Below are 26,491 nucleotides of genomic sequence, written 5' to 3'. Positions count from 1 at the left end.
TTTTCATCTAAACAGTTGGCAACAGCTCCATATAGATCCATATACAGAACATATATGGAACAGGTCCATATAGATGGGATGTTTAATTCAGTAACGATGATAAAATGCAAATAGTTCACTTGAAAACAGATGAAAATTCAAACAGTTATAACATGGCATTAAAATATATGGCAGGGAAATCGAGTTTTAAAGAACCAACAAAGATTTTAGGCTTTAAGGTTTCTTGCTTTCAAGGATATTCAACCCTACTTGTTGTCAGATTTGTTGTACTTTACAATCTGCTTGGTCTCTAAATGAAGAGTAGTTTGTCATACATTTTTCGTGTTATTAATACAGTATTTATTTATGGTGTAGTATTTAAAAAATGATCCAAAGAATATAAATTATTTTTGAAATAAATAGAATAAAATAAAATAGCAATAATTCTAACACAGGGGTTTTAATTGATTAATTTAAAGTAAATGCAGTCAAACAATTTAAAATAATATTTATTGTCCCATTCTAGGTTCCTTTCTGAAAGCTAAGTGATTCCAAAAAATGTGTATTTGACTAAACAAACAGTGATGGAAAATATCTTTGATAGTCTTTTAAAGAATGTAATCTTTTGATCCCCAAAATTCAAACTGCTGTAATACTTACACTTGAGCGGGCGGTGGTAGGTCTCGGCCATGTTGGTGGTGGGGATAACGCTGAAGCCGTGTACAAAGTCTGAACCACTCAGCCCTGTAGATCGTACAGTGTGTTGAGAGTCACTTCCCACCTGCAGCGTCCACATACCTGGTGGGGGCTCCTGCACATTTACATCTCATAAAATATTTTCAGAAAAGTCAAATTTGGTATGTTCCCAAAACATTAAGGACAATATTCGAGTCAAGTTTGTAAAAGATATATTATTGCGGGTAAATAATATATCTTTTACACCGTTTTCTTCTTTAACCCAATACGACAATATTGGTTTTTGGTTGTGCACAATCTAGACTGAATAAAGTTTACTGACAGAAATGAGGCAAACACTACATAGGACTGTTCACTAGGCATGCATTTAAATAAATAATTTATATTAAATTTATTTATTTAATAAATAAGGCATATGATTTCTTATCATATGCCAGATTACAAGGAGTTCTTTCATTGCCATTCGATTACGAGGAGTTCTTTTATTATCATTCATAAGTCTTTCTTTAAGATAGCGACGCAATTGAGGTAGGGTGGCAACCTTGAACAACTTGTCCAGAGGGGTCACCTACATGAACTGATCTACAGAATGTAGGTAATCTCAAATCTGTTATGTATTTTGGATGGTATCAATTAGAGCGGCAAGCAGGATGTTAATATGCACAAGAACCCTCCCCCACCACCTTTTTTGTTATTTTGTACTCTCATCTGGACAATTATTTAATGTTTGATTAATTTAATACCACAAGCATCTAGTGGTGTGTCTCTCATTGTTGTTGGAAGAATCTCCCTAATCCATCGAATATGTCATCCTAATTGACACGATATTTACCTTGGCATGAACCACCTTTGATGACATTTACTGTTGGGGGTGCATAAAAATTCAAGCCCGAATAAAGCGTCTAGGGGTCTGTCCCTTTCTATATAAGCTTACAAGAAGGTTAAATTAAATATTAGACATAACATCCATTTACCATTAGAATCTGTTAAGTAACCATTCAAACATTTCCAAAATACATTCCCTGTTAACCATTATCATGATAAAAGCTCGACCTTCACTAACCTTGACATTGACGACCTTGACATTCTGCAAGTCCAACAATGGAGTCAGCTGTGGTGAATGTACCATATGACCTCCCGGGTCCACCACTCCAATAGACGCGTTTGATCCCGACACAGACACTGCAATGGGAGTAAAGAAATTGACACAGATTTTGACTATTGCTAACATTTCCAGACAGTATAACCTTTGGATATAGATAGAACTAGATATTAAACTCCCATGGTAAAATTGTAGTTTTGAGAAAACAAAATTAATTACAGTAAATTAAAAATTTTATGGCTTGGGCAACACAAAAAATGTGCTGGTCCTAGTGATTTCTGTCAAATGATAACTTTGTTATCGAGCCAATTAAACTGAAATCCAACTTCTTGTAAGCTATAGCGTCATTTATGTCACCCCTACTATCTGAGTAAGAAAATCTAAGGTAGAGTTTTTGTTTTAATCTGTGTTTTGAGATGCCTTTGTCTGTGACTGTGTTTTGTCAAATAGAGTTTTTGACTGAACCACACTCTTTGAGTAGTTCATTCGACTATGTTCTTTTTAGATAAAAAAAATTGGCTACAGCTGATAAGGTATGATGTCTACTTCACTAGTCAATAGTCAATGTTATGACCGACTGTTAACTTTCACCTGCCATAGCTATATATATATTTATATTTTGATTAACATCTTAATGTGTGAGAATGCATTTTCAAATTGCCATTAATAATATCTTAATATCTTAATCTACCTGTAAACTCCTTCAGAGATTGGTCGATGGGAAGAGGCAGATCCGCTGGTCGTTGTGCCGGAGGTCTCTCTACAGACAACAGGTTCACCTTCCGCGACTGCAGCGATACTCGTACAAAGCTCAAGACCTAGAAGCACAAATAATGGTTTGATTTGATCATACCTGAACCAAAGCAGAAACACAGCTGGTGTAGTGTAGTGGTGTAGTAAGTGTTGGACTTCTGTTCTGGAGACCCACTGTCAATAATCAATGACTTTCAAGTGTTTGATACTACTGTGGCCTTCCATGCGTAGATTCAGGTATCTAGAATACCTTAAAGAAAATATCTACTTATCCAGTAAGAAGATTTTTCTCTGTTCTACATTCTTTTAAAAACCCCCATATGTGTGAACTAGAGTTGTTAGAGTTGTGAACTTGGTATACTCTAAAATTAAACCACGTAAACTGTTGTTTCCTCCCGAATTATTCTGAATATGTAATTTGGAGGTCTCGGCTAAAGTCTAAAAAGAGTAGCTATTCCCAACCACTCGACCCTAATAAAAGGATGATCCTATGTGCTTGAATCAAACTGGATATTTTAAGATTTAGTAGGTTGGCAGTTCTAGGACCTTGTCAAGGGGTGCTACCGCAAGGTGTCTCACAACCCCCAAGAACAGAGGGGTGAGCTCTGGAAAATTTGGTATTTTTAAAGTAGTTTGATGACTTTCTAAGCCATTTTTTACCCTGTAGAACTGTATCCAAAAACCTCTGTTGCGTTTTTAAGAAGAGATGTAAGTTTACATTAATTTTTCCCTGATATGGGTGGGGTTTAGCCCCTATTGCCCTCCTCTTCCTCCTCTTTCTCTTGGAACCGCAAGTGAGATTTAGTTAAGTTATCAAACAAAACTATACATGAAAACACTAGCCAAAATGGATAGCTGAGAGACAGTTCTTCAACCTCTCTTTTAGTTTGAGTCCAAGTAGATTTATTTCACACATGAGTATTACTCATTGTTCTTAAATTATTGTGGACGGACTCATCAATTTTGATGTTTATTTGTTTTCACGTCCAGTGCCTTTGGATGACTGAAATCTGTCATCACTTGCTGATTGGTTCCTGGAATCTGGAACCCAACTTCAGCTGTCTCTAGTAGACATTTCTGAATTTCGATACGACTAATCAAAGTCATTTTAAACTTAATTGAGGTATAATTAATTAATCAACGTATATAGTCTCTGTGAAATCTTGAAAAGTAGGGCACTCTTGACATTGTGGATTGCTAAATTCTTCCACTGTCACACAGAGTTTGTAAAAGCGAGTCGAACGCTCGTACTGCCCAGTGAATGCTGGAAACTCGCAATGAACAAGTTCCACGCAAAACACACTTACTGTTGTCTGGTAGTGGTCTTCGGACCTATCTACCACTGAAGAGACTAAACAAAGTCGAAACAACAGAGCACACTTCTATCCTTAAAGGCGGATAGTCGTATTTGACTTAGCGCAGGCTCAATCAAATTTTGAATCCTCAAACCACACACTACACATGGATCGGTCACACCCGAGACGGTATGTGTGACGATTCCGATGCTCGGAGAGGTCGGGATTTGGTATTGAGATTTAAAAGATACATTCTGAGTGAATGTAATGAGTGTATGTACGCGTGATATTGTTCCCGTTCTGACTAGCGCTCAATTACAGGTTATCATTTTAGAAGGTAAATGGGGACGAACCCCTTGCCAATTTTAAGAATTACATTCACTCAGAATGTATCTTTTAAATCTCAATACCAAATCCCGACCTCTCCGAGCATCGGAATCGTCACACATACCGTCTCGGGTGTGACCGATCCATGTGTAGTGTGTGGTTTGAGGATTCAAAATTTGATTGAGCCTGCGCTAAGTCAAATACGACTATCCGCCTTTAAGGATAGAAGTGTGCTCTGTTGTTTCGACTTTGTTTAGTCTCTTCAGTGGTAGATAGGTCCGAAGACCACTACCAGACAACAGTAAGTGTGTTTTGCGTGGAACTTGTTCATTGCGAGTTTCCAGCATTCACTGGGCAGTACGAGCGTTCGACTCGCTTTTACAAACTCTGTGTGACAGTGGAAGAATTTAGCAATCCACAATGTCAAGAGTGCCCTACTTTTCAAGATTTCACAGAGACTATATACGTTGATTAATTAATTATACCTCAATTAAGTTTAAAATGACTTTGATTAGTCGTATCGAAATTCAGAAATGTCTACTAGAGACAGCTGAAGTTGGGTTCCAGATTCCAGGAACCAATCAGCAAGTGATGACAGATTTCAGTCATCCAAAGGCACTGGACGTGAAAACAAATAAACATCAAAAAATAGATTTATTTGTTGGGTAATATTTCATCATAATGCTGATCATTGAGTATTTCTCACCTCGTCCACGTCAGTTTTGTTAAGGTGGTAGACCTGACCAGAGCTGGTAGCTGCTATCTTGTGGTACACCTGGTAGCCAGGATGGGTCTGATCCCCGCAGTCTCCAGTCATCACAAACACAACCTGCAACAGACAACAAAGGTCATGCAATAATTGAGGTAAGATACAATTATCTCAACTTTTTTATAAGTGGTTGCCAGTCGATCCTGGAGCATGTCACTAACTTTATGATGGTTTGAAAGTTGGGCCAGCTATCTTTGATTGTTAGGCTTTTTTTCGTTGATCCTGATCAAAGAACCAGCTGTCAGTAACAAAGCTATCATCTCATCACTCAACACTTCAGTCATTTTCACCCTAAAATACAAACCCTGATGTTTTGGTGTTGTGCAAATCTAATACAATCGAAAAGAAAAGGAAACAATAATTGAAACTGATACATTTTTGGCCTGTATTTTTCACACACGTGCAATTCTTTTTGTTTATGTTCATAGGGACGTCAATAAACATGTCACAACCTGTTTGTCTAGGGCTGTTTATTAGGTGCAGATGTTATTGCTATATTACTTACTGTTACTGCTTACTACTTTTGTTTTTAAGTCAAACATATTGACTTCTAACGGTTCATTTATCTTTTAAACAATAGGGAAGGAAGGTGAGATGTCTGATTGAGAGAGTGTCCTATAACTACAAAACAAATATAGAAAACAATTTTTAACAATTCACCTGTGACTGTTTCTTCTGAATCAGAGGAAGCACTTGGTTGATCAGATGATGATCCTTGGCTCTTGCATCTGTGAAGACGTAAATGTAAGAGTTGGGGCGGCTCAACTGGAGTGCCTGATGAAAAACATATTGGTTTAATTCAATATGCATTTTAAATTTTAAATTAAATATTTAAGCTTAAACCCATTGATTATTTCTCACCTCATCCACGTTAGTATTATTAAGGTGGTAGACCTGACCAGAGCTGGTATCCATCACCCACCATCCCTATTATCCCTGTGTTCTGACCAAATTGTCCATAGGCAACACAACAAAACTTAATAAAACAATAAGGTAGGCCTACAGAAATAATTTGTTTAGATTTTTTTATGAAAATTTTGTAAATGTTTAAAAGAAGGCCTCTTTAGAGAGATAGACAGCTGAGGTTCCTAAAAACACATTTTAAATTGAACACATTGACCAGTCCAATAATAACTTTTCACCTCCGGGTTTCAGAATGCTTGAGAACTATCTAGGCTACGCACCGGTTAGAACATATGAACTTAATGCTGCTACCGTAATTCTTTTCTTGCATGTTTTGGCTGCACTTTAGTTTACCTCCTCCTACACTCATTCGAATGAATATATCGAGCGATATATCAAATAATCTATATATCGATATTTTTCATTTGAATGAGTGTAGGACGTAAACTAAAGTGCAGCCCATGTTTTAATGATTTTTTCTAACCTCCTTGGTTTGGACTTACCTGCAGCACTGCTTCTACGGAGGCCTCTGGACAATCCCCTCCACCATAGATCTGAATCTCGTTTAGTCTCTGCATCAACAGCTTGTGATCGGTGGTCACCGTCACAGGCCCAATCACTGCAAACACACATATGTTGTTAAATCAAACTATACCAAGCTGAAAAGAATGTGATGCGGTAGGATTTGAGGTAAATGTTTTGGGAGACAACAAGTAACTTTGGGGTGTACCTTAGCCTTTATTTTTTTTTCCTAGGGCGCTACTAGGCACAAGCCCCATATTGTTTTACACATCACTTTAGACTAGACCTGATGGAATTTGAACCCCAGACCTCAGGGACCCAAGTCCCGCACTCTAACCACCAGGTAAAATGTTACTTTATTGAATTTAGGTTAGTAAATAGGCAGATCTTAGACCAGGGTTTGGACCGTTCCCTTATAAAAAACGCCTTATAAAAGCCAAAGGCGTAAAAACACAATTAAATGCTAACTTGGCTGCACTTTACTTCCTACACTCATTCGATTGTTTTTTTTTATTCGATATTTTCATTCGATACATCGTTTGGTTAGTTAGTTTAGGTTAACCTTACCTAACTAACCAAACGATATATCGAATGAAGCAATCGATTAATCGATATATCGATCGATATTTTCATTCGAATGAGTGTAGGACGTCAAGTAAAGTGCAGCCGCTAACTTAGGTCAGCTATATTATGGTCCACAACATAGGCAATAGGTATTTATTTTGATGCCATAGAAAACAACAGATCCTGAAACGGTTAATATGCATTTTAGGGTTTGCACGCGATTTTTGAAATTTTTTTTTTCATTCTACTCGAAATTTAACGCTGATTCCGAAAATGACGTTCTTTTTCCGCGGAAAACGACCATAACGCGGAAAAACGACCAAAACGACCAAAAACTCTTTTTTTACCAAAACACGTCATGTGGGTACTCAAATTAACCGGAATATTTAGCAGATCACGACTATGCAAGAATTTTTTGGATCCGAGGTCAAATAAGCGAGATATTCACGAAAACGTGATACTACCAGCAATAACTCCAACTCACTAGGGGACAGGTGGGAATTCGGGGTTTTGGGTGGGGGAGACATCTAACGTGGTTTATCGTTGTAATTTAATGTGTAAAAAATAATGGGTAATTAGTCGGGAGAATTATGGGAGATATGCTTGAAATTGGGAAATTTTTCAGTACCAACCTATTCATTGGTTGTAGTAGCACTGCCATGTTGCTCGTTAGGTTAGGTTAGGTTAGGTTAGGTTGGTTAGGTTAGGTTAGGTTAGGTTAGGTTGGTTAGGTTAGTTTGGTTAGGTTAGGTTGGTTAGGTTAGGTTAGGTTGGTGTGGTTGGTTAGGTTAGGTTTGGTTAGGTTGGTTAGGTTAGGTTAGGTTGGTTAGGTTAGGTTGGTTAGGTTAGGTTAGGTTAGGTTAGGTTGGTTAGGTTATTTTGGTTAGGTTTGGTTAGGTTAGGTTAGGTTAGATTGATTAGGTTAGGTTAGATTGATTAGGTTAGGTTAGGTTAGATTGATTAGGTTAGGTTAGGTTAGGTTAGGTTAGGTTGGTTAGGTTAGGTTAGGTTAGGTTAGGTTGGTTAGGTTAGTTTGGTTAGGTTAGGTTGGTTAGGTTAGGTTAGGTTGGTGTGGTTGGTTAGGTTAGGTTTGGTTAGGTTGGTTAGGTTAGGTTAGGTTGGTTAGGTTAGGTTGGTTAGGTTAGGTTAGGTTAGGTTAGGTTGGTTAGGTTATTTTGGTTAGGTTTGGTTAGGTTAGGTTAGGTTAGATTGATTAGGTTAGGTTAGATTGATTAGGTTAGGTTAGGTTAGATTGATTAGGTTAGGTTAGGTTAGGTTAGGTTAGGTTGGTTAGGTTAGGTTGGTTAGGTTAGGTTAGGTTGATTAGGTTAGGTTAGGTTAGGTTAGGTCAGTTTGGTTAGGTTAGGTTGGTTAGGTTAGGTTAGGTTGGTTATGTTAGGTTAGGTTGGTTAGGTTAGGTTAGGTTGGTTAGGTTAGGTTTGGTTAGGTTGGTTAGGTTAGGGTAGGTTAGGTTAAGTTACGTTATGCATAGTATCATCCCTTTTACCTGTTAAATTAAAACATAAACAATTATAATAAAATAATGACCAGCTGATCCTGATCAGCTGGTATTTTAACACGGACAAAAGTTAGAGCAAAAATCCAAAATAGCATCGCATATTTACGTGAAAATCTCGCTTATTTGACCTCGGATCCAAAAAATTCTTGCATAGTCGTGATCTGCTTAATATTACGGTTAATTTGAGTACCCACATGACGTGTTTTGGTAAAAAAAGAGTTTTTGGTCGTTTTGGTCGTTTTTCCGCGTTATGGTCGTTTTCCGCGGAAAAAGAACGTCATTTTCGGAATCAGCGTTAAATTTCGAGTAGAATGAAAAAAAAAATTTCAAAAATCGCGTGCAAACCCTAAAATGCATATTTACCCCTGAAACTTAGTAAAGCTATTACTTACAATGTACTACTCATTATCTTTTGTTCCACACAGAGTCATAGAAAGTTCAACTGTCTCTGTCTATTGTTTTTAAATTACTAGGTGCTTGAGCTTGACAATTCAATGGCATCCTCATAGGGAATGTCTCTCCCTTATGTGTATACTGTATAGGACTGTTCATTATTTGAGGAATACTAAGAATTCACTACCTTTGTTTCTGTTTTTTAATTTCCCGACTTAAAATAACAGACTAATAGGTACAATGATCTTGCTCTTGCTCTTTCTTACACTTTGAATGCAATGATCTTGATATTAAACGTAAACAAACAGCAAAATAGTTATTTGAACGACAGACAACAACAATAAACAGCTGGTTTTAAACAAGTATGACAGCTGGGCTTTGAGGTTTAAAAAAAATGCTGCCCTATCAATCATTAAGCTGTATAAAAAAAAATATTTCATTGCACTACCAACTACTGTACTCACTGTACTATCAAACACCCCCGCTGCAGCAAACCTGCCGACTAAGATAATTTCCAGTTGCCTGGATTGATTTTCAATTAATGTATTTAATTAACATTAGGTTTTATGAGTTCATATAGGCTTGCTGCTATAGGGGGGGGGGGGGGGTAAAAAGTGTGATTTTTAGCAATATATTAATAACATTAGTATAAAGTAAATAAATTTACCAAGTTTGATCAAAATATATCCATAAAAAAGCAAACTGCATCATTTTCTTATCTTTCAAATCCGTGATATGTACACACATGGATGGTTTGCATACGAACACATTCTAAACAATTACAACAATCAACTAATAAAAACTATGCGTCAATCCAGCAATTAAAGATCCGTCATTTTCGTATTGCTCTCTTACTAATATTGCTCATGGAATGATAAAAGAGGAAGATTATATTCTTTTGATTCAGACCAACAAAATCATAGAAACATGCAACGCTGTTCGGATCATGGCATGAAAAGAAGATGTGCTAACGTGGCTGGCAACTGACACCCTTTAATGAATTGGCTAAGCTGCATAGTTCTTTTGCATTCATTCAAGTCATAAACAAACCTTCAATAGCCGCAATATTGAGTTTCGATAAATGCCAATCTTTTGAAAATATCATCAGATTAAAGGATGTAGAGTCATGTAGAGGCCTAAGAGGCCACAACCTTTGGACCGATGCAGGATTAGTCTATGCTGTTGGCACTGTCCACAATATTTTATACGAACGTGAAGAAGTCTTATCACATTTGAAAATGCAGCTTTTATGTGTATTAGTTGAATTAAGTAATTATACACAGGACTCACGTTATACAATAATGTGGTACCGATTGTCCCTATTGTTGTAACTTGTAAAACGTGGCATTAAATGCACCCGAAACCCATTTTTATTGACACCTATATTTCACAAATTCCAAGGCATGACCCTGAACCAAGCAGTTGTGTATACTGTATTGGGCAAGAGAATTCAGTGCTGGGTTGACATAGTTGCAGTGAGCCCGTCCGAACGATATATATGGACTGCTTTTCGACCCAGGCTTTCCAAAAGAACGTTTGAAAAAGAAACTAGTCGAAGATACGTTTGGCATCACTGTTATAACGATTTTTTAGTTTTAGTTTGAAATGTTCATATTCGTTGAAATTAATTGACCAATCAATAAAGGTTATCTCTACACAATCATTATATTTTAAATTGTAGGTTAAAATAATTTTGAAGCTTGATGGTGAGGGTCAATGGCATTTTAATGCCCTGATGACTCCGCTCAATTTTGTGAGCGCGTCTGTGAACGCCTCCTACTAGTTCTTATTTTAAACTAGCAACAGAGCCCGTTGTGGTTAAATACAACGGTCTCTAGCAAAATATAGTTGTGAAATCTATACACCACTTTACTCACTAATATTAATGGTACAGATTAAGCACATAACATATTTGAATGGCATACTTAACATAAGGAACTCACTTTAAACACAAATGCAAATTGTTAACAACAACATTTAATCGAAGAAAAATCAGTTAAATAACAATATAACAATAAGCTGTTAAATTTTTAACGCATGTTTCGTATGTTTAGAATATGCATACTGGTAAACTAATTATTGCCATTGACGTACGATGATTAATATCTATAAAGAAAACCCTCAATAGATATTTCTATATAAATTTGCCCAAAGACTGTTTCATGATTAATAAATAAACAATCATATGTTTTTTCAATTGTTTTGTTAAAAAACAGTAAATAGTTTAGTGTGTTGTTTTGTTGAATATAATAAAGAGGTACCTAGTTTTTGTTAAAATTTATTTTGTCATTTCTAATGTTTGATATTAATCGTCCGTGATATCAAAGGAATTGAATCACGTACAGTGACGACATAAATTGGCGACCGTGACAGGACTTTTAATTTAGAAATGACAAAATTAGGAGTTGAAGAATTAACAACTGAAATGCTAGAGAAAGGCCTGGAAGAAGGTGAGCAGAAGGGGACAGGCAGCAAATCCTACGAGCTTCGATCACGGGTAGGACGGAATACCCAGTTGGCAGAACAAATACCACAACCTGACCCGGTGAGTATTCTACTGTCCAAAATTTCGGAGAAACTAGATATCCAATCTGAGAAACTTGACACACAGTCGGCAGATATTACCAATATGACTGAGAAACTTGACACACAGTCGGCAGATATTAATAGTAATATGTCATCTTTTATGGAACAAATTTCTCAAAACTATTCAAAATTAGACAATAGAATCGAATCATTGGAGTCAGATGTTGTCGTAACCATTGATAAAATTACGAAATTAGAAACAAATTTTGTTGGTAACTCTGATAAATTAAATGAATTGGAAACTAAAATTAATTACATTGAAACTAAATTTAACAATAAAATGCAAGCTATTGGAACACAGATATCCTCACAGGAAAAGACAATTACTTTGAATAATCCAGAATCCCAACTATCATTCATGCCTACTGTAGATCCCAAAATTATCAAAGACAGCCTACCGGAATTTCATGGGAGGTTGGAGGAATGTCCCACAGCGTTCCTAGCTACGTGCGAGTCTTTGTTAAAACGGACGTGTATACCGTCAGAAATATATCTGCAGATTGTGAGCCAACAGTTGAGGGGTTCGGCAGGTACTTGGTGGCAAAACATTAAGGGTCTAAGTCTAGAATGGGACACATTCAAACATGAGTTTATGCAGAGATTTAATTCAGAGGCTGTCAAAGCATTAATCACTAAAAAAATTCTTGACGGATGTTCAACCTAGTGGCATGAGAGCTGGGGCATTTGTTATTCAAAAGTTACAGTTGTTTAAGAGAATGAATGATGGTGGGAGTATTGACGAGAGTGTTACTTATATTATAGAACTTTTACATGATAAGATTAGGTCTCTAGTTAAGGTAGCTCAACCAAAATCATTTGACGAACTCAGGAGCATAGTAGCAAAGCTAGACGAAGAGGTAAGCTTTTATTCCTCAAAAACCAGAACTTCGAACCCTGATAACTCCTTTAAATGTTATCAATGTGGGCAAACTGGGCATGTGAAGGCCCGTTGTCCGGAAAACTAGACCAGAACCGTTCTAATGGGGACGAGAATGGTTCTAGAAAAGTTTCTAAGTCCCAAAACTACCAGTCAGAAAAAACGTATATTGGTCAAATTTCTAGTGAGAGTGTGGGTAATCCCCGTCCGGCAATTAGTTTACAGATTGGTGACAAATATTATACTGCAGCCCTTGATACTCAAGCATCACATTCGTTTATTGGCATGACGGTGGCTAAATTGTTAAAACCTGTTTGTCCAGACGGTGTAACTGTTGTCAAAGGTGCAGTACAAGATATAAATTACAAAATCGAAGGATTTACTTTTCTTGAAGCCAAATGTTCTCAAGAATATATTCAAATTCCAGTAAAAGTGATTAAGGATTTAATCCCGGAAATCATACTAGGGCATGATTTCCTTGTTAAATACGGTGTGTTGATAGATTACACAGCAAATGAAATATTTTTTGGCATTAAGAATAGAGTTAGATTGGGATGGTTAGAGGACAAACACTTTGATTTGGGAGCAGAATTAGAAAACAACGTTTTGGATGAACTGAAAACGGGAATTTTGGATCTCAATCAAAGAACAGACTTGATTAACTTACTCAGTATCTTTCCAGAGGTAATTACAGACAGAATTGGGTTCACTACTACGGTAAAACATATGATCTCTTGTAAAGATAACACACCTGTCAAACAGAAACCTTACCCTCTTAACCCCGACAAACGGAAGTTTGTCATAGAAAAAGTAAAGGAAATGGAAAATCAAGGACTAATTGAACCATCGTCTTCAGGATGGGCTTCACCAATAGTATTACCCAAAAAGAAGAACGGAGATTACAGACTTTGTGTGGATTTACGTCAAGTCAACAATAAAACTATTGCTGATGCTTACCCAATGCCTGATCTACGACATCTGATTAAGCAAGTTAGTGGGGCCAAAGTATTTAGAACTTTAGATTTAAATTCTGGCTATTGGCAAGTAGAGGTAGAAGAATCATCTCGGCCTATGACCGCTTTTTCAACACCAAGGGGACTATAACAATTCCGTGTTATGCCCTTTGGATTGAAAAATGCCCCAGCAACATTCATGCGTCTGATGGACAAAGTTTTGTCAGGTTATGTTGGTGAATTTTATCAAGTTTATTTGGACGATATACTAGTTTACAGCAAAACATTTTCTGATCACTTGGAACATTTGGCTAGAGTATTAGAAAGATTGAAAATTCATGGACTTACCTGTCAGGTGAAGAAATGTCACTTTGCGTCCAACTCAGTAGAATATTTGGGTCATGTGTTAACAGACAAAGGATTAGAGAGGCAAACTGAGAAAAACAAGGCTATTGAAGAGTACGAAAGACCTGGTACGAAGCGTAAAGTTCGACAGTTTTTGGGCCTGTGCGGTTGGTACAGTTGTTTTGTACCTCATTTTGAATCCAAGGTTTCACCTCTAACTGACCTTCTTCATAAAAATAAACCTTTTAAATGGACCGAGACGGAAGAGAAAGCTTTCAGTGAGATAAAGAGATCCATCTGTGACTCTCCGGGATTAGCTTATTTGGACCCCAGTCGGGAAATATTCTTACAGACAGATGCCAGTAATGTAGGTCTTGGGGCTGTTCTCTTTCAAGAGCGGATAGAAGGAGGCAAGGATATCATTGAATATGCAAGCAGGAAACTTTCCCTTTCTGAGAAAAGCTATTGTACAGCTGAAAAGGAGGCTCTAGCGGTAGTGTGGGCAGTAGGGAAATTCAGGGGGTATCTCGAGGGAAGAAAATTTAAATTATTCACTGATAACTCATCACTACAGTGGCTAAACAAAGTATCCGGAACCAAGTCAAAACTGATGCGATGGTCCTTAATTTTGGCCGATTTTGACTTTGAAATACATCACGTCCCAGGAGAGTTAAATCAAGCCGCTGATAGCTTATCAAGAAACCCGGTAGACAGTGGTGAGATATCCAAAGAACTCATGGAGAGGGAAGTTCCAGTCCCAATGAAGTTAAAACAGATTGAGCCTGTTCTTATGGTGGCACAACGGGAAAATTGTGACATTGACTTGGAACTGATAAAGAAATGGCAGAATGAAGATGCAGCTTGTAGTAGAATGAAATCCTGGATAACCAAACGTTACACAAATTCTGAAGCTGTCCCATTCCAGTTCAAGACATGCTATAAAAACTTTCGCTTGGAAGAAAGTATACTTATGTATAAATCTCATCTATCAGAATCTTCTCCTGTGATTGTTGTTCCGAAGTCTCAGGCCGTAAGGATTCTAGAGAAGTACCACGACAGCCCTGAAGCTGGCCATCCAGGACAAGACGAGACCTACACTTCGATTCGGCGTCGTTTCTTCTGGGTAAATATGCATCGGGACATCAAGAACTACGTCCAATCCTGCACTATTTGTGCCTGTACCAAGGCCAACAACCAAAAAGCTAGTACAAGCATGAGAGGGCGTCGGCCACACCAGCCGTGGGAGGTTGTTGCTCTAGATCTTATGGGACCATATCCCAGAACATCTCGAGGGAAGACTGGAATTTTGGTGGTGACAGACCTTTTTACCAGGTGGGTCGAAGCATTTGCCATTCCTGAAGCTACATCGGGAAGAATCCTACAGCTCCTACGAACAGAGGTCTTTAGTCGGTATGGTTATCCACGATGTCTTCTCACAGATAATGGCAGTCCGTTCACGTCAAAACAATGGTTGCGGACTTTAACTGAGTGGGCTATTGAACACTGGACAACGCCAATATACCATCCTCAGGCCAATCCTACTGAACGGAGAAATCAGGAGCTTAAGAAGCTGTTCAGGATTCATTTGTTCGACAAAGAACATACCAAATGGGATCAACACTTGCATGAGTCTCTCCTGGCCATCAGACAGCGAGTGAATCGCGTCACAGGGTTCTCCCCAGCAGAACTTTTTCTTGGTCGGGAAATAAAAAGAACTGGTGATTGGAACTTTATGCATGAACAGTCTCCTGAAACTATGAATTTGACTGCATGGCATGAAGAAAACGCAAAACAAATCAAACATATGAATCGACAAGCCGAGGAGAGTTCGAAGAGGGAAGCAGAGAGAAACGATGCACCTGAAGAGCAGGACCTGAAACCGGGTACGTTGGTTCTTCGGCGAAACCATCCCTTGAGTAATAAGCTTAAAAATGTGCATGCAGGGATGGCACGGAAATGGCTTGGACCATTTGAGGTGGAACACAAGCTAGGGAAGGGAGTGTACCTCTTGAGGTCTGATCCACCAATTAAGGTACACATGTCGGAGTTGAAAATACTTCCGCAAACTCTCCGTGAAGCGACTCAAGCCGAAGATAATGAACTAGAAGCAGAAGACCATTACGATGCCTTACCTGGTTACAACTTAAGGTCTAGAAAGAGGAAGATTTAAAATATATATTGAGGGTTTTTTGGGGGATGATTGACGTACGATGATTAATATCTATAAAGAAAACCCTCAATAGATATTTCTATATAAATTTGCCCAAAGACTGTTTCATGATTAATAAATAAACAATCATATGTTTTTTCAATTGTTTTGTTAAAAAACAGTAAATAGTTTAGTGTGTTGTTTTGTTGAATAAAATAAAGAGGTACCTAGTTTTTGTTAAAATTTATTTGGTCATTTCTAATGTTTGATATTAATCGTCCGTGATATCAAAGGAATTGAATCACGTACAGTGACGACATAACCATCTATAAAAATTATAGGTTTGTCTTTTCCGAGTTGGGTTAAAGGTCTTCTATTCGACCGATTTTCATAATTTTGGCCTTAAACTAAAGGTATGGACGCACCCACACATTTACCATCAATCATCGGCAACCATTTTGACGTATATTTCGAGTTATGCACAAAATGCGTCCCTGTACATTTCCAATGGGAGTTAAATTTTTTTTAGAGGTTCGTTTGGCTCTTCTACCTGACCGATTTTCATTGTTTTGATCTTAAAATAAAACTATGCAAGCACATATTTGTTTTCAAGCATCATTATTAATTTATCTAATGTATTACTCAACAAAAAAATATAAATTTTATTTTTTTATTTTAATAAAATATGTATTCCAGCAGTTCTAATTATATTACCCTATATGTTTTTGTCTAAAAAATCTTAAGTGAAATATACTGTACCAGCTTTCATTTGAGCTATTGATTATTAAGATTCCGATCTTAATAATCTTACCTAAACACACTGCTGAATCACAAATCAACAATAATTATAATCGTTTTAGTACTTATCTGCAATCAATGATACGGAACTCAAATTTTATTTCAGTTATTTTATATGTCTTGGTCTCATAATACTTCAAAGGCTTTCACTTGAGATATTGATAGTTTTAATCAGTTAAAGATACTGTTTCGCTCAATCAAAACATAAATTTAATTATATCTTTGATATGGAATTTAGTTTTAGATATATTTACTCAATTCTAATTACGTTATTCCATTTGTTTTGACCTAAGAACCTTCAGTGAAATACCAGCTTCCATTTGAATGATTATTATTAAGATCGGATGTACCTAAAGCACACTGCTAAATCACGAACAAAAAATGGAGTTATTTATCATCGATTTATAATCAAACGGTCTTGCTTGAACCCTCAACAGCAACTGTCAGACTTTGACGGGTTTCACCTAGTAAATCTTTAAAAAATCAACTTTCATAATTATTTGAAAATCCACACGAATTAGGCTTTCCAATGACCTATTATTTAATAAAATTGGTTCAGTATAACTGAAATGAAATGAAAATGAAATGATGTTTATTTCCTAACTAAAAAGTACAATTCATGGTATTTTACAGAATAAATTACTTAATCCTTGTCTTAAAAATAACTTACAAAATAATATTATAACTAAATGGCACAAAGAGATAAAAAAAAATACCTAATCAACTTATATGTTAGGCAGGGCCTGTGCGTAGACATGAGTTGCGGGTAATTTGTTTAGTGAATGGGAATTTTTTTTAAGTGATTGTTATCACGTCTGAAAATAAATGTTGTCTTGCTTGGAACTGGACTACGATATTTCTCTGAAACTAAGTAGAATCTAAAGTGCTTCTCAAAAATCAAGTGATAGGTTCAACTGTAGATTTAATTGTACAAAGTTTAACAACAAAATCTTTAGTTCAGTATTTTCTCACCATTATAAATTTGGAGGTTGCTCTACGTTTTTGCTAATAACTTTGAAATGTTGAGGAAATCGACCAAAGTGGAAGGTGGTATTCTAATAGAGAATAAAATTTCCTACAAATTACTATTATGTATTTCTGGAAAATACTCTATAAAGGCAGCCTAAAGTTGGCTGCAAATATAAACGTGGAAATATAAACTTGGAAAAAAACCGTTTTAAATGTTATATTGTTTATTTTTATTGTTTTACCTCAAATATCTAATAAAATCAAACTTTCATAATTATTTGCAAATCTACATGAATTAGGCTTTCCAACGACCCATTAAGTAACAAAATTGGTCCGGTAGAAGTCTAGATTTAGTTGTACAAAGTTTAACAAAAATATATCTAATTCAGTATTTTCTCACCACTATAAATTTGGAGATCACTTAGATTATCGCCAATAACTTTTAAATTAAGGAAAAATCTACCAAAGTGGATGTTATATCCTGAAAGAGAATAAAATTTACTACATATAACTGCTATGAATTTCTTAAAAATACTTAATAAAGGCAGCCAAAAGCTGGCTACAAATAGAAACTTGAAAACAGACACTTGAAATAAGCAGTTTTTAATGTGTTTTTGTTATTTTTACTTTTTCACCACAAATATTTAATAAAATCACACTTTCATAATTATTTGCAAATTTACATGAATTGGGCTTTCCAACGACCCATTAATTAACAAAATCGGGCCAGTAGAAGTCTAGCTTTAGTTGTACAAAGTTTAACAAAAAAACTCAGTATTTCCTCATTACTATAAATTCGGAGGTTGCTTAGCTTTTTAGCAAATAACTTTCAAATGGTGAGGAAATCGACCGAAGTGGAAGGTGATATTCTGAAAGAGGATAAAATTTCTTACAAATTGATACCGTGGACTTTTTGGAAATACTCAAATAAAGCAGCCAACAGTCGCACCCATATAAGTGTGAAAAACACCGTTTTCAATGTATTTCTTATGGAAAACATGTTTTTTTTATAATTTTTCACCATAAATCATAACAATAACAAACTTTCATAATTATTTGCAAATCCACACGAACTAAGCTTTCCAACGACGCATTAATTAATAAAATCGGTCCAGTAGAACTCTAGATTTAGTTGTACAAAGATTTTTAAAACTGAATTATATAGAGAAATAGATTCAATTTCGCTTGCTATGGAATACAATTGCAGACAAGTAAAATTATATTACCTACACAAATTGTCTTTACTAAGTGAACATTTCATATTTTTCTAAATTTGCGCTTAAATTAAGAGATAGCTTAAATAATTTTACTTTAGGGATCCGAACAGAAATAAATCATATTATGGTATTATATAATGTCCTATTCCAGTGTAAATAAAAAATTTAAACATAAAAAATGAAATATTTTTTAAAATATAAAAATTAAGAGATAGCTTAAATAATTTTACAATAGGGATCCGAACAGAAATAAATCGTATTATGGTATATGAAAAATTTCCTATTCCAGTGCAGATAAAAAAAATTTAAACATTAAAAATGAAATATTTTTAAAATATAAAAATAGGATGTTGGTCTGATTGTATTGGCGAGGCTGAAACCCAGTTCCCACTCCCGGTCGCTATCCCACTACTGCTCACCACGGGGACTTTTGGCTGCTGAGTTTCCCCCCTGGCCCGGTTCGCCCCTCCTTAGCCAACCTGGACACCCAGGACTCCTCCCGGGTACCCATGTTGATGGCGAGCTTAGTGCGGACGTCCAGTCAACATGGGATGACTGAGTCCAGGACCCCCCGCCTCAAACCATCCACAACACCCGACCTCCAAGTAGCTGGATTACAGGAGTACGCCACGACTCCCAGTCGAGGTACTATCGAAACCAACATCTACTTCAGCTTCACACGTAATATTTTTGATTAACTTTACCGTACTTAAATGGTGTCTAAATAATAATGCAAATAAGATAAGAATTTACGTAAAATCAACGAGTAAGATTACAGATTCGCTTGTTTAAAAACAATTAAAAGTTTAACTGGTTTTAACTTATCTCAATCGATTAAGTTTGCGCTAGTAGTTCTACTAATCTCCGTTAGGAGCGCCACTTGCCGTGCTCCTACAGTGCTGCTCTCTTCACATCAATGGACTTACTATGTACTGAGGTGTAAGACGGAGAATGTTTGTTGTGATGCCAATACCATTGAAAGTCGTACTCAATTTAGATAACCTACACACGGTTTGGTCTCAAAGGATTAATTATGCCACTGTTCTGCTTGTTTTGTTATCCACGGACAATTTTCAACTATAGTTCGGCCGCTTAGAAAGCGACCTCCTCTAGCATTGCTTTAGCATTAGCGCGCAGGTCGTTTTCTAAGCGGCCGAACTATAGTTTTAACTTTCCTTGTTATTACTAACCTGCTAAAATGAAATGAAATGTAGAATATGAAATATGTGATTTAATAATAATATTAGTACGTTTTAAATATTTGACTGATAGGCCAATAAATGTCATGAGTGGCTCTATAATCACTACGAAAGGCAAGCAGTTTTAATCTCTTTGATAAAATAATATACCCCACCGCAGAAAAAATGCAGACTAAAGCATGGGCCACACTAGGCTGTTCGCCAGCCGCTGGTGATCAGCAGCTGGCACCAGCATCACCGGCTCACCAATCCAGGCTGAGTCAGCTCAGTGTCAGCTGAAAATTTTGCGGTCACATTAAGTTGGAGTCAGATTAAAAATCTTCGCTGACACTAACGATGCCAGGAGAGCGCAGGCAAACCAGTGGCAATTTCCCATTGAAACGTGCGGAACATGCCTTCACTTAAAAGCATATTTTTTTGTTACTGTTTGACTTAATGATTTGAAATATATTTTATTTTAATCTGAATAACATTTCGGATCATGTTTGCGGAATAGTTTCTTCTATGACGTCCTAGCAAAGCTAAAATAAATTGATGAATATATAGGTTTCACATTCTATATTCCTAGAAATCCCTTTACTTTTGTTAAAAAGTCTCCCGCAATAATGATGTGTATCAAATATGCCTTTAATTTGAAACATAGTTCATAATTTTATATTGGCAAATAAGTGAGATATCTGGGTTTAAGTTTAACATTGTTCTTATGGAGGTAAAAATCCAACATGGCCGCACTCCAACGCCCTCTTAAGCTGACAGTCGCGGCTTCTTTCAATTCGCCGCTGATGCCAGCCTAGCGTGATCCGTGCTTAAGCGAATATCCATTTGCCTGATCAGATTTTTACTAAAATATATCCTTAAACATGGCTTATTTATTCGTTAATTAAATAACGTTAGGTTTAGTAAATACAAGTTTGCTTCTACAAGGAACCCCCGAACAAGTAATCAACAACAGTTAAATATTATTTTCCATAAAAATTACATGGGACTTTTCATTTATCATTTTTGAGATTTTAGCGAATTTCCCAAAAGGGAAGTATATATTACCGTAGGTGGCACGGTAAGACCAAGGCGAGGGACCGATTTACTTTTTCATTTTGATGTTCCCAGAGGCCAAAATCACCATTCGTTTGAATTTATATATATATACGTCCGTCAACGCGATAACTTGAGTTATAATTGTCCGATTTTGATGAAATTTGGTTTAAAGGTGTAAGGCGGGATAAACTTGAATGAGTTCGCGAATCAGCATGATCGGATCATGGGAACCATTTTATGGGGTGAAAAATGTGTCTTCTCATTTTTAACCTTCAAACCACAACATTTACCAATTTCTCTCTAGACCTTTTTAAAGAGCTTAAGAAAACAAATAATTTAGTATATCAAAGTGTTTTTGTACAGTTATTGGCAACGGAGAAAATTCAAAAAATTGTAAACTAAAAATTCCCATGTAAATTCCCATGTCTGTGTCTTAAGGAGAATATTGTAAAATATAAAGGTTACTTACAGTCTTCGCAATCCTGTTAGTTGAGCACTACGGCCGTTTCGGAGATAACTCCATCGTCGGGTGCGTAGTCATTATAATGACTACGCACCCGACGATGGAGTTATCTCCGAAACGGCCGTAGTGCTCAACTAACAGGATTGCGAAGACTGTAAGTAACCTTTATATTTATTACACGCAATCTGCCACACTGATTAATCTATTGTAAAATGTTGTAGTTTGCTTGTTTATTTTATATATATTTTGATCAAACTTGGCAAATTTATTTATTCTATACTAAGCTATTAGGCCTAATATTTTATGAATAAACACACTTCATCAGTTTCCTTGTAGCAGCAAACCTAGGTACTTTTTCAACTTAATGTTATTTAAATTAGCTAAATTTAGTTTAGCTATTTAAATGAAAATCTATTCAGATAAATGGAAATTCGCTTAGTCGGCAGGTTTGCTGTGGCGGGGGTATATTTTGTAACCATTTAGCGTGTACAACACGCTTGAATGTAATAAATTATTTGTTTTTACAAGCTCTACAAAATGGCTCGGAAAGAATTTGTGAAATTCGGTTTTGACAGTGACGAATTTCGGGGAATTTGAATTTCATTTTATTAATCACTAGGGTAATAATAGAACGGAAACTCAAGGTATAAACAACAAATGGCGTAACTGGATCGAATGTAAACAAATGAACTTAAATACTGTATTGTTTATATTTTGGCATTTATAATTGATTTTTTTCTTTTTAAGTATGCTTCGAGTCAATGACACCCATTGTTTATGTTTATGATCCATTCCGTGTCTGCTCCAATATCTATGTAGTCATAGTTTTTTTGCGAATGGTTCAGTTTGACCTTAGATAAAACATACGCTTAGTCAATTGTTTGACTATAGTCTGAATAGTCCGTATACACTGTACATGGAAAAAATAGTTTGGGACATTGCTCCTTGCCGGCCTTGGCCATTCAACTTTCTTAATTCATCTTAACTCAATAAGCCTTATTATTTTTCTTGGTCATATCGCCCAAGGCTGCTACTGTATCGTCTGTAGCACTATGTGATGTTCGGACGGTATATTTGTTGTGTGGAAGTCAAAACTCAGGTCATAAAATAGATTGATTTATAGTGTTTATTCATTCTATACCCAGACGCAATAAAATGCACAGGATTAGTTAAGTACCGAATTACCATCGATATATAACCACTACAGTAGTACAGTACTACAGTAGTAGTTATATATCGATGGTCATTACTTCGTCAAAGAACAACATTTTAAACCATTAAATTAAATTGAATATTTGACCTGAAGATGTACAAAATGTCTAATATTTGCTGCTTATTGATGATGCAGATTTTCTCTATCTATCTGTAACCAACTAGTGTCTCTGCCTCTATCTAAAACTACAACTTGTCATCTTCATTGAACAATTCAAAAATATTGCATAACCATGAGGCATCCCAGATGATTTATCTGTAACAATAAAAGGATATGTATATTGCACAATTAAGAAGACCACAAATCGCAAACTAATGGATTTGAAATTATCCTTAGAAAATACATCAAACATACATCCTTTAACAGCTGTTAAAGGATTTTTCTCAAAAAGAAAACTGTCTAGAGGTAAACTTATACTTCGTTTACAATATATGGTTTGAGGAGAAGTTCCCTCACCACTTTCTTTTAATGTAATGTTTAATCAGCTGTTGAGCTATTATTTTAAAAGTAAGAGTCAAGTGGAGGGGATAGTCGTCCCCAAAAACCGCCTAAATATCGTGAACGAAGTATAGTCACAGGCTGTTAGCTAAGGAACAGCTGATCATGGTAGGAACGCAACAATGTATCTCTCACCATTCTACACTGTCACTGTCAAAGGAAGGATACATACGAAGCAAAGTTTCCTTGTCTCAACATACTGTAATGATAAATTATTATCGTTATTACTATCTAACCATCGATACTTTGAGAGTTAATTGATGACACAAACATTATTTAGCCTACTGAAAGTGGTCCTTTCAGTTTAAAATTCCGTAGTGCAGAAATCAACAATTTTTACAGCATATCATGGTGGTTCAGGTGGTTTCATTTAACCGCGATTACTCTTATTCTAAACCCGTCTACTTTATAGGAATGGCAAGTCACTTACGTGGATCATGGAAGGGGACGAGCACGTAGTCAGCGATGGGTTTGTCAGGCCGCTCCAGCATCGTCTGCATGATCTTAGCCGCTCCATGACGCACCTGGACGAGGTCATCCCACATGGAGCCTGTGGTGTCAAACACGAAAGCCAAAGTGGAGGAACCCTTGGCGTCCTTTGGACCTGCTGAGTCACTCTGCACGTCTGGATCTTCCAGCAACCCGTCCAGGACTTTCTCCTGGGCAAACTTGTCAGTCGCTTCAAGCTTTTGAGAGTTCAAAGATTCGTTACTCTCTTGCGAAAAATCTTGATCTAGTGTAGGTGCTTCATCGTTCATCATCACTTCTGAACCCTCATCGTTGATCATCGCACTCCAAATCTCACTGTCGCTCAATCCTTTCAGTGTCTCAGTTGAAACATTTTTAGAACTTTCATCCTCAAGAAGTTTCAGATTTGTAGAGTTACCCAACAACTTCACCAAAGTATCCCAATGCTCACTCACATTACCTGGATAGTCTTCGCTGTAGCCACTGAAAGTCTCAAAACTGTCGTCGTAGTCGAGTCCTGACACGACACTCACGCACGCCAACGTCCACACACACGCGCACGTACACGGCCACATGGCTAGGGACTGACTGCCTGCCTTGCCTTCTGAACTCTCCGTTATCAGCTGATAGCCAGCTGTTATCTCACACTTCCTCGTCAGAGCACATGTTTTGAATCCCGTAAACCGCTCTTGCCGCTTTTGGTCTGGCTTTGATGTGAAGTATTTTGGGCCGCTCTTGAACCAACATTGTAGATACGGCTTCGATATCTTCAAAAGAAGTGTTTGTGTGTATTTTGAAACTATGCTTTGACTAACACAGTTTCTCTTCTTGTATTTTAGTTCATTGTAAATTTTAGTACTAACCAAAAATACATGGAGACAGATTTGTGAAAAGATATGATATGATATTTCCGCTAATTCATGGTTTGGTACTCATTATTGTTAGAAGGGAAGGTCATGACTTAATTTAAACATTACCAATTCACTTGTTTTGCCTCCATTCCCTTTTTAAGCTCCACCACCAGATTTAGGGTGTGTGATGTATTTCGATGTAATGACTTATCTTATGGGTCGAATCTCGAATGTAAGTAAACTGGTTTTTTTACCAAACAAACGTCACACGCCACGAATTATTTTACTATATTTTCCAAAATAATTACTTCACATTTAGACTGTTTTGATTTTTTAATCATACAGAGCTCCAGCAGATGAAAATATCTTCGTTTCAGTTTATTGAAATCGTTCTTTAGATTCAGGTCAACTATTCTTAAACGAGATTTTGACCTGGTTTTGACTTATTCGTTACTACATCATATTTACAATCCTAAATATTATCACCAAACATGTCCTTGTTCTTGGGATGCATTATCAGCGTGATAAGACGGGATGCTGGAACATCTTATCGTCTTATCCTCGGAGCTTCCTGTGCGAAGCTAGAGATCAGTGTAAGAAATCATCGGACAAAATCTTATCCTTTTGCGCTGAGGATATGATTAATTTATTCCGCGTGACAGTTTTCATGTAGTAGGCCAATTACTGATTTCGCAGGATAAACATTTGAAAACTATGATGTACATTACAATTCGAAAATTACACAGCTAAGAGGTTCGGATTCGACCATAAACTGTAGGTCCCTTAAGATGCCTGGCTGGCTATTATTAACAGTCCTGTCTATAAGAAACATGTCGGCCAAAGTCTGTAACAGGACTACAAGATCACGCCACTCATCCTACACTCATCTCCATTCATACTCAGCTCAAAATGCCTACCTTCGTATGGTCACCATTTCAATTAAAAGTAGCCTATTAAAGTACACATTTACATTTCAAGGACCAACTTAATAACAAAACTATGGTTAACATTGGGAACATTGGTGTGAATTCTGTTTAATTTTTTTTGCCAAAACATAGATATGTAGACATTGGTTAATTGGGTTATGGGTACTCCCAGAAGTAAGCACATACTGCAAAAATTCAGTTTACTCATAAAAGTCTCACTCCATTGTAAATTATATTGCTTTGTTTGGTATAAAAGTATGTGTAAAGGCTACCTGGTGTTTATGACTACTGTATCTCTTAATTTGGATTATTTTTTCAACGTGCGTATCTTTGGTACATTCTTTTCAGAGGACGAACAATATTAAAAAAACTATTCGTCTTAATAAATTGAATTAATGTTAAAGGTAATGGCATATCAAGACATGAATAGTAACTTCAACAAGCATACAACCAGATACAAGCCCTAATTGTAAACTATAGTTCTCTAGGCTATAAAGAAGGTTCGTTGTAAAATATATTCCAAAATGAGAGAGTGACATTTAATCGCCATCACCTATAAAAATCGAGACACGCATAGATTTTACAATATGATGAAATAGTATATTACGTTACTAGTCCTGAAAATAAGTGTTTACCGGACGAGTGTGGTTGTTCCCGTGCGAGACGAAGTCGAGTACGGGATTACCATACGAGTCCGGTACACACATTTTGGACGAGTTACGTACGATAGTTTACGCCATACTACTCTGTACAAATCCTTATATATTTCCACCAACTAAAGGACTAAAAATCACTAAGACCAACTAAGTAGAGGTTATGTTTTTGTTTATAACCAACCACTCATTGCCACCTAAATACAGTATAATCAGCTGATTGGTGTCCGGTAAAACTCATTGCAGAACAGTAGTACGCAATGAAACCCCATTTGAATAAGCTGGCGGCAAACAGCTGTTTTCTGGACTAAATCCTTGCGTGGGAAGTTCGTCAAAATAATGTAGTGTGGCGTAAAAGTCTATTTTGCAGTATTCAACGTCAATGACAGCTGGGAACAATAACCTAAGTTTAAACTGTGTAACGGTCGAGAAATATTGAGATAATGACAATAATCAGTTGGGTGAAATG

General features: G+C 36.5%; 1 protein-coding gene across 1 annotated transcript in view; it reads right to left on the bottom strand.

The window, feature by feature from the left end:
• Nucleotides 1-25,275, bottom strand: part of LOC128992839 (hemicentin-1-like) — a 94,098-nt gene extending 68,823 nt beyond the window's left edge. Inside the window, exons 1-8 of the mRNA XM_054416582.1 lie at nucleotides 25,186-25,275; nucleotides 23,555-24,359; nucleotides 6,328-6,443; nucleotides 5,582-5,695; nucleotides 4,859-4,981; nucleotides 2,469-2,595; nucleotides 1,739-1,857; nucleotides 640-790 (exon numbers count right to left, since the gene is read on the bottom strand). Coding sequence (XP_054272557.1) covers nucleotides 640-790; nucleotides 1,739-1,857; nucleotides 2,469-2,595; nucleotides 4,859-4,981; nucleotides 5,582-5,695; nucleotides 6,328-6,443; nucleotides 23,555-24,359; nucleotides 25,186-25,275 — 1,645 coding nt within the window. The remainder of the gene's footprint in view (nucleotides 1-639; nucleotides 791-1,738; nucleotides 1,858-2,468; nucleotides 2,596-4,858; nucleotides 4,982-5,581; nucleotides 5,696-6,327; nucleotides 6,444-23,554; nucleotides 24,360-25,185) is intronic.
• Between the last annotated feature and the right edge of the window lie 1,216 nt (nucleotides 25,276-26,491).

Source organism: Macrosteles quadrilineatus, unplaced genomic scaffold, assembly GCF_028750875.1.
Source record: "Macrosteles quadrilineatus isolate MER2022 unplaced genomic scaffold, UCM_ALF_1.0 Scaffold_4__1_contigs__length_99947679, whole genome shotgun sequence".
Lineage (NCBI taxonomy): Eukaryota > Metazoa > Arthropoda > Insecta > Hemiptera > Cicadellidae > Macrosteles > Macrosteles quadrilineatus.
Note: the sequence above shows the minus strand (reverse complement) of the source record. Positions and strands in the feature narration are given on the sequence as shown.